We start from the raw sequence: 15232 nt of genomic DNA, 5'->3' as shown, positions 1-15232 counted from the left end.
TTTTGAATTTTTGTTATGTTCTTCACTTTGGAGTCTGAGACAGTATGAGTTTTGTAATGCTGTCTAGAGTTCAAGTTTATGTATTGGCAGGCTTTCACTTGATCTGATGCCTGCTCTACAGACGAGGGGCTTTTTCTGCTGGTACTGTGCTTTGAATTTGTCCAAGATACTTGACTTACTGCTATGATGCTTTTAGATTGTATTGTATAGTATCAACCGGGCACACATTAAATTAATAACTGTTCCATTGGATCATCTCAAATCATAGTTACATATGGAGGTAGCAGTGAATAGGGTCATTAGTAGTAGGGTGCACGGTTGTGCTTGAGGTCTAGGTGACCTAGAGTGGAATTTCAGAGCTCCAGTTTCCAGCAGCGAGAAGTCTACCCGGGGCTGCCTGGGGATGGGGCTGTGCTAGCACTTCTGAGATGGTGAATGTGCTCTTGAAGTGGATCTCCCATTTTTTCCTCACTCCACTTCGATGCTTGTGATGGAGGAGTCTCGGGGTTTGTAAATTTTCTTCCTTTTGGATAAATGCCTACTCCAGGAGTGTACCTAAGCTTTCCAACTTGCTAATGGGCTTCAATGCAAGAGATCACTAGAAAGAAACTCTTCCCTCCAAACGTACATGGTGTGGTCATTGCACCAGAGCACCAGCTCTTCTGTTCTACAGACTTGCTCCTATGAGCATAGCCAAAGGATCTTGGTGTTGCTGCTTGCTCATCTGTATGGATGGAAGCTGCTACTGCTGCTGAAGTGGGAAATTGTAAGCTAACAAGTTTAGGAGCCCTGATCCAGAGCTAAATTCTTGCAGATTGAATTTTTAGACTTAAAGGTCAAGAAAAGATGAGAGGAACGTTTTTTCCCCCCACCGTGTGATCTGGATTGTTGACTGTGTTCGCAGTGCAACAGAGTCCATTTGAATGTAGCCAAGTCAAAATTAATGCTGCTGGGCAAAAAGAAGGCATCTAATATTAAGCTCTGAAAGGCTGTATTCAGGCAAGCAGTGGTGCAGAAAAGGACCTAAGCATTGTGGATTACTGTTGTGAGTATCTTAATATGAGTTTCTGGTACAATGCACCGTTCAAAGAAGTGAATGTTGAAAAAATAAAACAGGAACATGCAGGAAACAAGAGGGAGATGGTCTGACTTTTTATACGTACCCCAGTGCACCTGCTGTGTACAGGTGGGAGCTCAAGGGAAGGAAGCAAAAATAATCACAGGATTAAAAACAAAGAAAGAAACCAACAACTGCCTGGGTTCAAAAGCTCTTTCTTGCCATTTCCCAGCACAGAAGTTGGGGAAGTGTCATGTCTATATATAAATACATACATACTGCATATGCAAACATATATACAGAAGTAAAGAGATCTGGTGGTTTATCGAGAATCAACAGGGCAGATTCAACTTTGAAATCAGCAGCAGTGTGGTGTAGTTTAATAGTAGTAAAACTTCAGGAAAAGAATGCTGGTGGAATCATTTATGATTTTTACATAAAATTAGATACTACTTTTTGCAAGATGTACTTCAGTCAAACTTCTGAGAATGATTCAATGGTTTATAGAGAGAGAATATAGCTGAGTGACCGCAGTAGTACATCAGGCTCTAAAATATATAAATGCATAAACAATATCAAAAAGATAAACGTATGCAGATGTATTTCAGAAGGACAAGATTAGAGTCCATTAAGGGCCATTGTCTCCCAGTTGGCATGGCTTCACGTTATGGCTTAATTACATTTTATTGTTACTGGATGTTGTTAATATGCACAGTAGTTTAAACACGGTGTGTGCAGAGATATTTGGTTTCAATTCCTTATGTACCTGGGGTTTATTTGGGTGGTTCCAGCTACTGGTAATACAACAGGTATTCCCTGTGGGCTAATTGGGTATTCACTTCCCCTGGTTTTGTATAGCTAATGTGTTAAGCTTCCCTGTGTGCATGTTTGTTTTCACTTCAGGCTCCATTCAGGAAAACTATTACTGATAAAAATCTCTGTTTCAAACAGCACAGAGTAGGAGCACTGAGCTGAAATTGAATTTGTGAAGTGTTTCTGTTACTGCGTTGTCATTTTTATAGCAGTCCAGTGAGGGACAAAGGGAGGGCTTCTCAGAACATTTATTGCTGACTTCAGACTTAAGGTTTTAGTACTTTCTTCTCTAAAAATTACTTCAGATATAAATGTGATGATAAAATCAAGGTTTTCTTGAAGCTTGTTACTTTTAACAGCATATTCATGGTTTTGGGTTCTGCATTGCCAGGTACTGGTCATCAGCTCTGTTCAGAACTTGCAGCTCATTCTTTGTGGGGGTATCAGAGCAGCCTTCCCGATCTTCTTGTTTGTTTTTAACAAATTGACATTGACTTGTAATTGCCTGGAAAAGTTTTTGCTTGCTTCTGGTCGAAGTTGTGCCTGACTGACACACTGACATGGAGCTTAGAGGTTTCTGGGCATCTCCAATTTAAAAATCTATCATTTTGGCATTCCCAACTTGATCTTGGAAATTTTAGATTCGGTGCCAATGGGTAGATTTTACTGGTTTTGTTAAACTGACTTCTGGTTGCTTGAATGTTCAGATTCTGCACAGAGGGGGAGCAGTGATGTCCTTTTCTACGCTTGGTTTGGCGTGTGCTTCTGGAAGGGACAGTCACGGAGGACAGCATGCAGATGTCTCTGAGGACATAATAGGAGAGATCTGTCAAGACACAACTTTCTAGAATATTAGAGTTCAAATTTGCTTTGCAAAAATATCATCTGGGTTTGAAGGCGTTCCTAATCAGTGGGAGATGGAAATCCGTATTGACCAGCAGTCGTTTGTGGTGGCTGTGGGAGAAGAATCATCAGGGGCTGTATGCACAGGCTGGCAGGGCTGGCCTTTGGCTTGATGATCCAACAGAGGTCAGAAGAGAAATGATGCAGCTATCCAGCTGAAGGAATTTTGGCATGCTGCTGGAGCCCAGGGATAAATATTAAGTAGCTACCTTATGCCTATCCAAGAGAAATTATTCCTTCCAGATTTGTAGCCAATTCCTGCCTTTGTGTGGTGGCTGTCGAAGTCTCTGATGTACAGCTGGGCAGTTCATGCATGGAAGAACTTGTTGCCTTCGGTTCTCCCTTAGAGGCTTATAAACATTAGCCACCCAGAGGCTACTGATTTAGATAAGCATGCTATAAATTGACACTGCATGTAAATGAGCTATCGTGCTGTGTTGTGGTGATTAATGTAACTGTAATGGCACACATCTTTTAAAATTATGATAACCTGGGGAAAACACTTAAAGATAACCTGTTTTGCTTGTGCTTTTCAGGAGAGTATCTGTTTTGGCTCCATATAGCTTATCTTTACTCCTAATGTAAAAAAGAAAATTAAAGAGAGCAAACTGTATACTAGGACCATATTGTAACTTACATTGCATTTTACTCCTGCGTGTCAATTTTCTTTTGCAAAAAACTTGCTTCTGAGTTGCCTTGAGACTGGCCTTTTCTTAATAGGCACTCACCAGAAATCATACTGGTTTTATTACAAGCTCAAGACTCAGGTGTCAGTGCTGGCGCTTAACTAATTGTTGCTGAACCCTTCGTACTTCTGTCATGCTGTTAAGGCTTTGCCACTAACTGCTCGAGGCTTGGTTTGACTGCATTTAAACCTTACAGGAATTTGTCTTGGTTTAACTTTTCACTCGGAAAGTATGTACTTTTCCTTGCAGGTTTTGTTTGTACCATAATTGAATATTTGTTTAATTTTCTAAACACAACAGCTAATGAATACTTACATTTTCTCCGATCTGTTGGTACAAATTTCATTAATTTATGTATGGCTAAATTTGCAGCAAAAATTCTTTGTGGTTTCAAATTAAGTTTAAAGCAGAAAAAAAAAATAGCTGCTAAGTGCCTTTGGTTTTGCTAGTTCCCTGTTTTGGTCCAAATCATGAGAAAACTTGGATTTTTAAATGTGAAGCATTAACCAAACATGCTTCAGTAGGGATTGCAGAATCCCAGATGTTCAGCTCCAAGGCACCAACAGGTACATTTCCACCTTTTTATGTGGGAATCCTTTGGGCTGTCTACCCTCATTTGCCCTGTGCTCTTAACATAGAAACAACTCTGTCCTGCTGATTCTCATCACTTTCCTCCTGTCCCTGCTTTTGCGTATCAGGGATAGAAGACGGAGGAGCTCAAGAATCGTTGGGGAAAGACAAACTATAACGTGTGTATTCCTGGAGTAGCTATTTGAGTTTTTCTCATGAGACTAGAAAAGTCTTCCACGGAGGGGCTCTTGAGAGAAATGAATGAGTCAGGGGAAGAGGATGGAGGAGGGAGAAAAAATATATTCTAATAACTGCTGGTAATCACTTGGCAGGTATGCATACAGGGCAAGCAGGGTTCAGGATCTTATCAGCACAGGCTGTAATAAGTGCTGCATCTGTTAAGGCTGAAAGTCGTGCGACCTGAGAACGTGAGTTTTGCAAGTACAGAGGTGGCTTCTGTGAAGTGTTGTACTGTAACTGCAGTGAAATACACCCTCTTGTGGCAAGAAGGAAAAAGTCCGAGCAGAAACCTGTGTGACCTCTTTTTTTCCTATATTTGCTTGTTTAACCATACTTATTCTTATTTGGTCTTTCCCTCATGATCAGTGAATATTCCTCACTGGGAGTGCCACGTGCTTTCCTACAGTCTTCTGTTTCATCTTTCTGTTTATGGAGTACCTGAATCTGTTCTGTTTGTCTTGCAAATTCTAAACCTTCACTTTGCCTTTTCCCACCTGTTTTATCAGTTTGGATTTTATTTAAACTCTTGGCTTTAAAGTGCCCTTTCTTACTAAGTTGCCAACATAGTGAAAACAGGCCTTACAAACTAGCTTTACATCATTTACAGGAGTAAAAGGCTGGAAAAATAAATAAGGATGTTGAAGAACATGCTAGTTTTGTTTATTAATAGCTTAGTTTGTCTGAACTGCAATGAGGAGATCCTGTATAGACGGGATTAGGAGATAACATGCTGCTTTCCCCAGCTGTTTGATTAACTGGCTTAAGGATGGATCAAACGCAGTAGCAGAGTGGAAAGAAGGCACAACATCACCTTCAAAGTGCAGGAAAGGCCCTACAACATGTTTGTAGTTTGTCAGATTTGCTGCATAATAAGCTGTGTGCTCCATTCAGCACTGTAATTAACCCAGGAAAGCATTCCAATTCAGTCTTTGCTGACAGCATGAACTTCACAAAACCAAGCAGTGTCACCAAAGTACCTCTAAATAAGATTAAGCAAAGTAAACCAACCATGAAATAAAATGTAGGCTAAGTGTTGTACAAATGCTATTTGTTGCTTTCATTTAGTACCAGGTTCTGTACTTGGCATGAGGTGACCAGGCATATAAATGTGTGAATAGCACTGGCAAATTCTTCACAAGTGCTGACAGATGAGACCTTAAGCAGGTATCATTAATGTTTTTATGTGCAAAGGAAAATAACCAAGTGTTTTATGAAAACACTTCTAAATGCATGTTGGTGGTGTTTCCCGTAACTCCTGAACAGTCATGGCTCTCAGCCCATTGATGCCTAGTAGGACTGGGAATTAGATGTTGGTGGGCTTCTCTGGAACATGGTGGACAGAAGTAGTGGCAGACTGGCTAATGCTGAGATATCAGTGGAAAGAAGAAAAAAAACAAAAACAAAACCTGGAGAAGGGAAAGCTGAGGCTGGTGGCTGGTCTGTAAAGTGACAGGTTCCTTAGACCTGTACTGTTGCTGAAGGACTTTGTCAGACAGTAGGCAAAAGAAATACTGCTTATGCGATGGATGGTAGGGTAGGGATAGACATAGAGAGCCCTGAAAACTAGCAACTATCTGAAAAATAGATCTCATCATTCTTTCTTTCGCTTTTCAGGTATCTTGCAATATCTTCAGAACTCTCCCACCTAGTGACAGCAATGAATTTGATCCTGAAGAAGATGAGCCCACCTTGGAGGCATCATGGCCACATTTACAGGTTTTTGATAATTTATTTCAGAAAAAAAATGCTTATCATTGCATACTTTATCTAATAATTTTCTCAGCTTTTTTTAAAAACCTGTGAATCAGAACTAGCCTGTGAGACACTGACGCTTACTAATAGTGTTCATGACTATAATAGACCTACAAACACAGGAGCATACTTCGTGGAATTTGCAAAATGTTGAAGCTTTCTTTCAAAGTCGCATTGATGGTGTCCCTCATATTCTTGTTTTCCTTCATTGATTTAAAAATTATTTTGCTTTCAAATTGCTCTGATGCAGAAGTGTTCTTCAGCAACTTCAACAAGAGCATTGCGGGGATGATAACGGCTAGCGCTTTTGCTTTACCGTGGGTAGTTAATTTGCATAGAAAAGTACACAGGTGTTGGCAGCTGATCAGAAAAATGAATGACAGGGTACATCCCCAAGTCTTCCTTCCGCTTCCTGGGTCAGGGTTTGCTTTCAGGTGTTTGTAGAGGGATGCATGCTCACTGCTGTGCTATCATCCGTTCCTCTGTACCTCAAGTGTCAACACAAGGTGTTTGGAACAAAGACCATCGACTAATTTTGGAGGAAGCATTGTTGATACTAATGCAATAAATTCCCTTATAGAAAATACAGATGCAGGTCCTGTCTGTGTTAGTCAGGGCAATGGCTTACAGCGCTAGTAAATTTAGAAGTTTGCCTGAGTAACAGTTTGTGGGTCTCGGATTTTCTGTAAGCAGAGGAGCACGACTGACCTCAGCTTGAAATGAAGATTTTAGTGGACAGTTGCGTGCACAATCCTTGCATGTGAGCAGTTTGCTTCACTCTTTTGTGCTCTCAAATTCAGAATCTGTTGAAATGTAGGTTTCATCCCTCATTTATATTTAAATTTCACAAAAAATAAGAATCTTAAAAGCTTCAAGCCAGCTCTGAACAGCTCTGCCTGCCTGGAAACAGCACAGGCATACATGTCAGTTATCCTATGTTCGTTGACGCTAGTGCTGTAGTTTTAGAAGTTATTACTTACATGGAAATGATGGAATTTCTTAGGCAGTGGATAATTTACCATTGTCAGGAAGAAATGCACCAAAGTATTTGTCAGAAGGTGATGGAATTGATTTCCTGATAAGTTAGTTATGTAAGCTGTCACTTTTTCCATGTCATATTTCTAAACTTCTCTCGCTCTTTTTGATTTCCTGTTGCTGCTTCTTAGAAGTCAGAGAGCACTGACTTAAAGCAGCAGTAGCAGTATTGGAGCATGTTGGCGTTTGCATGGAAAGGTTTAAAATTATTTTAAAATGTAGTTTAGCTTCCTTTCTCCTTTTCGGTATCAATAATCATGCTCACTGAAGTCAGAAAGGAAACAGTTTTCAATGGCTGCTGTTCTTGAAAAGGTTCAGCAAAGAGAATTGCTCATCTGATCAGAGTTGCTGTCTTACGAGGCCACAACAGTCCCTGTTTCACTTTGCTTCCTTTTTGCCTGGTTTTTATTCTCTTCTTTTTCTCTGCTAAATGAAAAGTCTGTTGCTGTCCTGCTGAGTATTTCAGGCAGAGATGGAATTTCTTGAAAGTAAGCAGGTTTTCTCTAGCTCTGAGCTAGTCTTCATAGTAAGTCAGGAACTTCTGAATAAATTCCAGTTTGTATTCTTGTTCTGTGTTTCATGTTGTAGTACAACGCTACTCTAAGCACTTCCTAATTTAATTTAAGTATTTCTTCACCAACCCTTTCAGAATAGTAATGTCTGTATTTGATGTGACTTCAGCAGTTCAGAGGGCAGTTTAAATGTGCTTTCCAATTACTCTAGGAAGCTTTACAAGATGATAACAAGCATTACAAGGTGGCAGTGCTTGTTCTTGGTGATGAAATGTCTTTCATTGGAGTTAAATAAGCAAAGCTAACTTTAAAAGGTCATGTAATTAATTCTGACTAAGATAGCAATTTGATAAAGGAGAAAATATTCTTCATTTTTTTAACCTTTTGCTCTGTAGGAAAATAAGTATATTATTTTCTAGCGAAAGAATTTAAGGAAATACTTAAAAATATAAAGAGTAATTAAGTCATAAACTAAGCCATGGATATTTCTTATTCTTTTGCAGCTTGTATATGAGTTTTTCATACGATTTTTGGAAAGCCAAGAATTTCAGCCCAGCATTGCCAAAAAGTACATAGATCAGAAATTTGTATTGCAGGTAAGCTGATCCATTTTCTTTAAGGTTTCATTTTGCTTTTGAAAAAAGTGTCTTTAAAAAGGTTTTGTTTAGAATTTGAAAGTGTAACTTTGTTTAGCCTTTTTGTGTTGCAAATAAGCATATACAATGAAAGTTTTCAGTCTGTGGAGGTAGGGGAAATGTGTCTGTGCGTTTGTATGTCAGTCTCTGTTGCTATAGATATGTATAAAATAGTTGGTTTGTCTCCTGTTTTGATACCTGAATCAAAACATTTGACTTACTGGTTATGAGAGGGAGCCGAAACAGTAACTGTTGAAAAATGAAAGGTTTACTATTGAGTAGTTTAAAAATGCTGCTATCTAGATAGGCTACTTAAGCACCAGTTTTAATGTGTCTTAACATCGTTAAAATATTTCTGTTGGAATAGGAGAATATTTCTCCCTTCTGACTCTGCTGGAGAGCTGGCAACAGGGGCAGAAGTTCATTGACAAACCTGTTCCCAGTACAGTACTGAAAGCAGTGATGCTAGCAGTGGTCAGGGAGGAAGTACATCAAAAGGCCATGTAAAGTTCAGCCTCTGTTAAAAGCAGGGAAGAAGAAGTAGCATCAAAAATAAACGACATTGGCAAAGAATGTGTAGCTTTCATTTTCCTGGCCATCTTTATGGGTAAATGGAATAGATGGCCGCTGTCAGTTGGTCAGCTGGTGGCCAGGTATTTGACACCTATGTAATCTTCCTCCTCCTTGTGTACAAGCTAGGCTTCTGGTGTGCTTTGTTATTTCACTTGAAACTCCAGTAGCTGGTCTTCTTTACTGAGGAAGTTTCATCCAGGCCTTGACAGACACCAGAACAGAGATGGCTGAAGGAAAATGTTTTCTGGGATAAGCCAGGAAACTCCACAGCTACAACTTTTGTCTTCAGCTTTTGGGAATAGACCTATCTTGTGTTTTCTGTTTCCACCGTGAATTTTTGTCTAGCCACAGCATCAGAAAGAGCTTCCTGTTTAATGCTGTCCATAGCTTGCTTTTGAAATCGGGGAAATTTAGAAAGAATCCTACTTAGTTAGAAAAGGGAATTTCCTTGCGGGCTGAGACTTCAATGAAAGCCAAAAAGTGGCAGAAGAAACTCAGCGTTTCTGAAGATGTTTCTCACCCCTTTGTCATAGAGCTTTTATTTTCCCCTGTAGTGCTCAGGCCATAGAAGCAGCGCTTTTGCTGCCCATGTGTATTATTTGTATGAAGAATACCTGAAAAATGTAGTGAAGAGAGCAATTTCTGTCCTTAAATTAAAGGATTCAAAGAAGGGACTTCAGTTTCTTTCTTAATATCACAGGACTTTCTTCACCCTACAAAAGCAATAGGATATATTTATGTCTTTACTTCTCCCACCTTCTAAATACAAGAGCGTTTTCATCTGGGCCAAACCTGTATGGTGCAGTTTCCTTTTTGTTCGTCTAAATACTGATTTGAACAAGTAGGTGCGCCAATCTGATTGTCCAGCACCTGGTAGAAATGTAAGAATATGCATGGGGGGGTAATTGCTCTTGACAGGTTTTTCCGGACTGGTTTTATTTTCTTCAGATATAGCAGATTGCATTAAAGGAATGCTTTTGTTCTACTTCAAAATTGAGAGAAAATAATTCCTAGATGCTCCTGTTACGTGCAGCTGAACTGAACTTGGTCATGACTGGTGGCATCCCACCCATGCCCTTCCAAGGCATTCAAACCTTTACAGTTTGGCCCAGGAGAATGGGTCTAAACCAAGGTTTATTTATTTTTTTTTTTAAAATCCTGTTAGTCTTTATTAAGTCTACTAAATAAAAGAACGGTATCTGCTGAAGGAGGAAAATCAGAGTTTTTAAAACTTACGTATCTGAAAATGTATGATACAACAATTAGGGTTCAAAAGAATTCTAAGAATTCGTAAGTTCTGGCCACATGGTTAGGTGATGCATTTTAATATATTTTGCTATACACAGTGGGTCAATTTTAAATTCACGTTTTTCTATAAAAAGTTCTTTAGCCTATAGGAACTGAGGTGTTCTGCTGCTTACTGTGTTTGTTGTGTGGCTAGAGTAACTTGTAAGAATCTGCAACTACAGATTGCTTACATGGGGAACTGATTTGTGACTTAGCATTAAGGATGTTTGGTGTTTCACGACACTGATAACACAGGCGTGACAGTCTTTGAAATCATCTTTCTGTCTAAATTAATTTTTGTGAAAAGATTGAGGAACTAATGAAGTGTTGCTTGGCAGTAAGGATGCCTATATGAAAAAATGTTACAGTTATTTTAATGGACATTTTTCAAGCTTTTTCTTGTTTGCTTGCTTTTTGCCTTTTTTTTTTTTTTTTTTTCAATACAGATGTGTTTCTGGCTTTAAGCTGTATGTTTTGATAAAATTTCTGTACTTAACAGTGTAACTGTTCATTTCTAAAGCCTGCTTGTGCAGCCTGAAATGGTAGGCAGTGGTTGCTAAGAGACATACCATTCAAATACATCCACAAGTGTCTATGTTATGGAGGCTGCTATTTTGGAAAATTTATTTCCCTTTTCTATGTGAGTTTAGTGTCAGAATAGTCACATAAATTGTGGAACTCTTGCAGCTTATCCATAAAAATAAGACTTCATTGTTGAAACCTGACAACAAATTGGACATATCAAAATAATTCTCTCTGTCTCTTAAATGGGAGACTGAGTCTTAGTTCAGCAACGTTTCCACAGAGGATCTGTATAAGAGAACTGGAAATATAAATACTTTGCTCCTAAAAGCAATCCAGTAAGAAAATTAAAAACATAAGTGTTTCCAGCTGTTTGCTGTCTTTGGGTGAAATTTGCTATTTGGGGAAGGATGAGGTGACTATTTATTTATTTAACTGTAGACCTAATTGAACAAAGCAATGTGTTTATAACCTCTGGAGGGCAGCTGACAAACCTCATCGGTGCCTCATGAAATTCCCACCAGATTCTTACTGCAAGGAAAAGATAGTGGGAGCTCATTACAAGCCACAGAAACATCCAAAATAATGAAGAATGTGTGCATCAGTCCTAAACCTGCATGTTAGAAAGCAAAATCCCAGACAGTTTAACAACTTTAATCATATTTTTCTGTCTTTTTTTTTCTTTTTCGCCTCCTCAAAGTTGTGTAGCAGGGATCAGGTGGTATACATACACTGACGTAGCTACTTATAATAGGTATTTTTAATTTATCTATTTGTGAATCCGAGATAATTTTGTTTTCTACCATTCATGCAATAATTTTCTGACAGTATCTTAGACGTTTGTAAGACCTGTTTGGCAAACTGTCTTCGTTTCTTTTGCAAGACTGGTACTGGTTTACAGTTAATTTCTTTTTCATACAAGAGAGATACTGGTCACTTATGATTACTACGTTGAACTTCCCCATTTTCTGTGTATTTGAGGGGGTGGAGATTTTGGGGTTTGGGTTTTCTTGTTTGTTTGGTATGCTTGGTTTTTAAATGAAGTTAACCTTCTTACTCCAAATGTCTGCTAGAACAGGCAGTGTTGTGGTGTCAAAAAAGATGAAGAAGAAGGGGTCAGGGGAAGCTCTTATTTTTGTGTAGAGGATTCAAGGGGAATAGAACACAGGTCTGCAGGTGATACTTCTGGTGCTCATTTCATGCCTTAATTCTTAGAGGCAACTTCAGGTGTCAAGTGTTTCAGGATGGATTTTGTACAAGGCACCAGCTGGTGTTCTCTTTTGACTGAATACCACGTAATCATTTTGCTGTTTTAAAATCTTGTTTAAGAGTTACTTAGTAAAGGTGAGGTTTCTGCTGTTGTTTTGTTGGGGTTTTTGCTTTGTTTTGTGGTTGGTTGTTTGTTTGTTTTTTCTGAACTGGATATTGAAGTTACCATTTTGTTCGACCTGGAGGATTAATTCCCCCTGATACTTTCATTTGTGGTGGTTGGTGGAGATCCTGTAACAGCAAAGCCAGTGCGTAGACTTCACCATTGAGTCTTTCCACAGCGTGAAGGCCATGCAATCCCTAGGAAGGCTTAAGAGCTCATTAATATAAATTACAAGTGAAAGATGTGACCTTCACACAATGTTGTTGGAACAAAATATTAGAGCAAATGATGATATTTTCGTTCTGCAGAGTGAAGGAATGCTGGATGGTAAGAGGCAAACTTATTTTGTAGATATGACAGCATCTAGGAGTTTATTGATTTCATTTTGGGGAGAAGGATTTTTATTAGTTGTTTGAAGATTTCCAAAGTTTTGTTATGTCAGAAGTGGAAATTAATAAACTGATTTTCGTGATGATGTGCTGGGGTTACAGCAGATTTTTTTAATACTGTATTTCTACACCTTGGGTAACGCAGATATGTTCTTACATGCATGTGCTTTCGTGAATTTTAACTTTTATATGGAAGTCTGTGTGTTATACCTGTTAAATATCTACTATTTCAGTTCTGTTTTTCCTTTAAACACAGCTGTTGGAGCTGTTTGACAGTGAGGACCCTCGAGAACGAGACTACCTAAAAACAGTCTTGCACAGAATTTATGGCAAGTTTCTGGGTCTTAGAGCATTTATCCGAAAACAGATTAATAATATTTTTCTACGGTAAGTTGTGGAAGAAGGTACTTTTTGCTTATGAACATTTTAGGAAACTGATCTATTACTTATATTTAACTTCTCTTATTTTTTTAGATTTGTTTATGAAACTGAACACTTCAATGGCGTAGCTGAACTGTTGGAAATTTTAGGAAGGTAAATGAGTCTTTATTTATTACCTATCTCAAACTTCCTTTCTGGACATGTCAGAATAGTGTCGGATTCGGAAAAAGTATTACTATAAGCCCTGATTCTGAAAGCAGATGTGTGCACATGCTCATTTTAAGTTCACATGCAAGTCTGTCACATCTTTGCCAAGAGTATATAACTGGATGCAAATTACAGCCAAAAGTTTTGGACTGATTTTGTGTGTGTGTGTGTGTGTTAGATTTTGTGCACTTCATCTTTACATGCTGCAGAATTTTATGTTTGTTAGCACACTAACAGTGTGAATATTTTGAGTAAGTTAAATTCTGGTAAGTTAATTACTCAAGAACACCTTGCTTACATGAATGTACAGACCACATAGACAGTCTTATCTGGCAACAGGTTTGTGCAGCTGTTCTTATGATTATTCCTAAGTCAGAGCTGAATTACTACCTAGATATATACTACACTGCTAATATAAAGCAGGAGAAAAGTCAGCACCTGTTTACAAATGGTACGAGCCTGCTCTTTGTAAACAGGTACTGACTGTCAAATTATTTTAATGTAGAAAGTGCTTGTTCAGACCTCAAGAATGTTTTCTGTGATGATAACACTAACAAATATTTCTCTTCTAATTTCTAGTATTATCAATGGTTTTGCTTTACCTCTTAAGGCAGAGCATAAACAGTTTCTGGTGAAGGTGCTGATCCCTTTACATACTGTCAGGAGTTTATCCCTCTTCCATGCACAGGTAGAAATTGTGAAAATATTTTCTGCTGAGTTAGAATGATATAAGGTTCCTTTAGAAATTTAATTGTGTAGCACATAAAAGGTGGGGGGAAATTTTCAAAATGTAGAAAACATGCAATAGATTTTTTAAAATATGATTTCTATGATATATGTCTTGCTTCTGTTCTGATTAGATAATTAGAAGTGTGACATACATCTGTAATATTTTGGGGTTTTTGTTCAGTAGTTAAATTCTCTCTTTTGGTTTTCCTCTCTGCTATTTTTTCATTCTCACAAGTCTGCCTTTCCCATTCCCTCTCCCAGGAGGATGTTTGGGTTTCCTTAGTCTTGTGCTGTCAAGGCTCTTCTTCACCCTGGCAACTTTCCAAATACTAATGCCCACATTTTTGCATAATCCTTAACATTCTCCCTTGCAGATTCCTTAATACTGCATTTACGCTCTCATACATCTTTCTATACATTCAGCTTTCATGACATAATTTTTCCTCTGATAAGTGATACCTGTTGCCTTTTTCTCTGATTTTCAGATAGTGCAGGCTTTTTTATGCTGATAAAACTGTGCTTTCTGAATATGTTATTCCAGGTTTTAGCTGTGTCAGCTCATCTTGCAAGAGTTTTCATTATTTTGTTGATCTGTAAAATGTGTAAAAAGACGCAGTTTCAGAGAGTAACAGAAGCTTCAAAACATTGGTTGTATGACTCAATCTAGAATTGCAAGTTGCTCTGATTTTTGTTGTATATGCTACTTCGTACCCTAATTTTTTTAAGAATGTGTTCTGTTGGGTTTTTTAACTGAACTTTGAGTGGATTTGCACAGTGCAAACTATGCATCTCAGTTTAAAATTGGATGCCATTTGAGAAAGCTGTATAGCATCTTACCTTGAGTCTCTCTTTAAAAAAAAATAATGTTTCTTTGTGATTTCTTCATAGAAACATTCTAACTTTATTTTCTTAAATCTTTACTGCTTCACAGCTGGCGTATTGCATAGTACAGTTTCTGGAGAAAGACCCCTCACTCACAGAACCAGTAAATATTTCTTTAATACTTTTTTTTGTGTATCATAAATGGCTTGCCCTTTTGAGAGAAAAGTAAAAAATCTAAATTTTTTTGCCTTCTAATTTAGGTTATTAGAGGTTTAATGAAATTCTGGCCAAAAACCTGCAGTCAGAAAGAGGTGAGTGATACGCTACTGTTAACAAAACATAAGAGTTATTTCGTTCTATGATAAAATAGGCAGGGAATCTTTAGCTATTCCCAGGTACATAGCACATGCTGTGGTGGATCTTGGTATTAATTCTTCTAAGTGATTCTCCATACTTCAGTTCTGTTTCTTTGGATGTTTTTGACTATGAAGAGAAAAGCTTGATAACTGTGGTTTCTATTCACAAAATCTGCAGAGATTTTTTTTGTTTCAGAAAGGAGGATAGTTGAGGATAAATGGGAAAACTGTTAGATTTGGAATAGTTTATACGTAAGGCCAGTATTTTTCCAGGGAGGATGAAAGATATTTTATTGTCTGGCATTTACCTGCTAAACATGTAAAAGATGCAGTTAGACCTTTGCATTTTAATTTCAAACTTGATGCAAATCTGAGTTTCCCTAATGAGATT

The 15232-nt window shown here is 38.1% G+C and overlaps 1 protein-coding gene across 4 annotated transcripts in view; it reads left to right on the top strand.

Annotated features, from left to right (window-relative positions):
- Positions 1 to 15232, top strand: part of PPP2R5E (protein phosphatase 2 regulatory subunit B'epsilon) — a 77404-nt gene that overhangs the window by 50336 nt on the left and 11836 nt on the right. For all 4 annotated transcript variants that reach the window (XM_056345807.1, XM_056345806.1, XM_056345805.1 and 1 more), the window contains 7 exons: positions 5884 to 5985; positions 8072 to 8164; positions 12603 to 12733; positions 12821 to 12880; positions 13514 to 13622; positions 14595 to 14648; positions 14746 to 14796. In XM_056345807.1, coding sequence (XP_056201782.1) covers positions 5884 to 5985; positions 8072 to 8164; positions 12603 to 12733; positions 12821 to 12880; positions 13514 to 13622; positions 14595 to 14648; positions 14746 to 14796 — 600 coding nt within the window. The remainder of the gene's footprint in view (positions 1 to 5883; positions 5986 to 8071; positions 8165 to 12602; positions 12734 to 12820; positions 12881 to 13513; positions 13623 to 14594; positions 14649 to 14745; positions 14797 to 15232) is intronic.

The sequence above is a fragment of the Falco biarmicus genome, chromosome 7, assembly GCF_023638135.1.
Source record: "Falco biarmicus isolate bFalBia1 chromosome 7, bFalBia1.pri, whole genome shotgun sequence".
Classification (NCBI taxonomy): Eukaryota; Metazoa; Chordata; class Aves; order Falconiformes; family Falconidae; genus Falco; species Falco biarmicus.
This window is presented reverse-complemented; position numbering and strand designations above follow the sequence as displayed.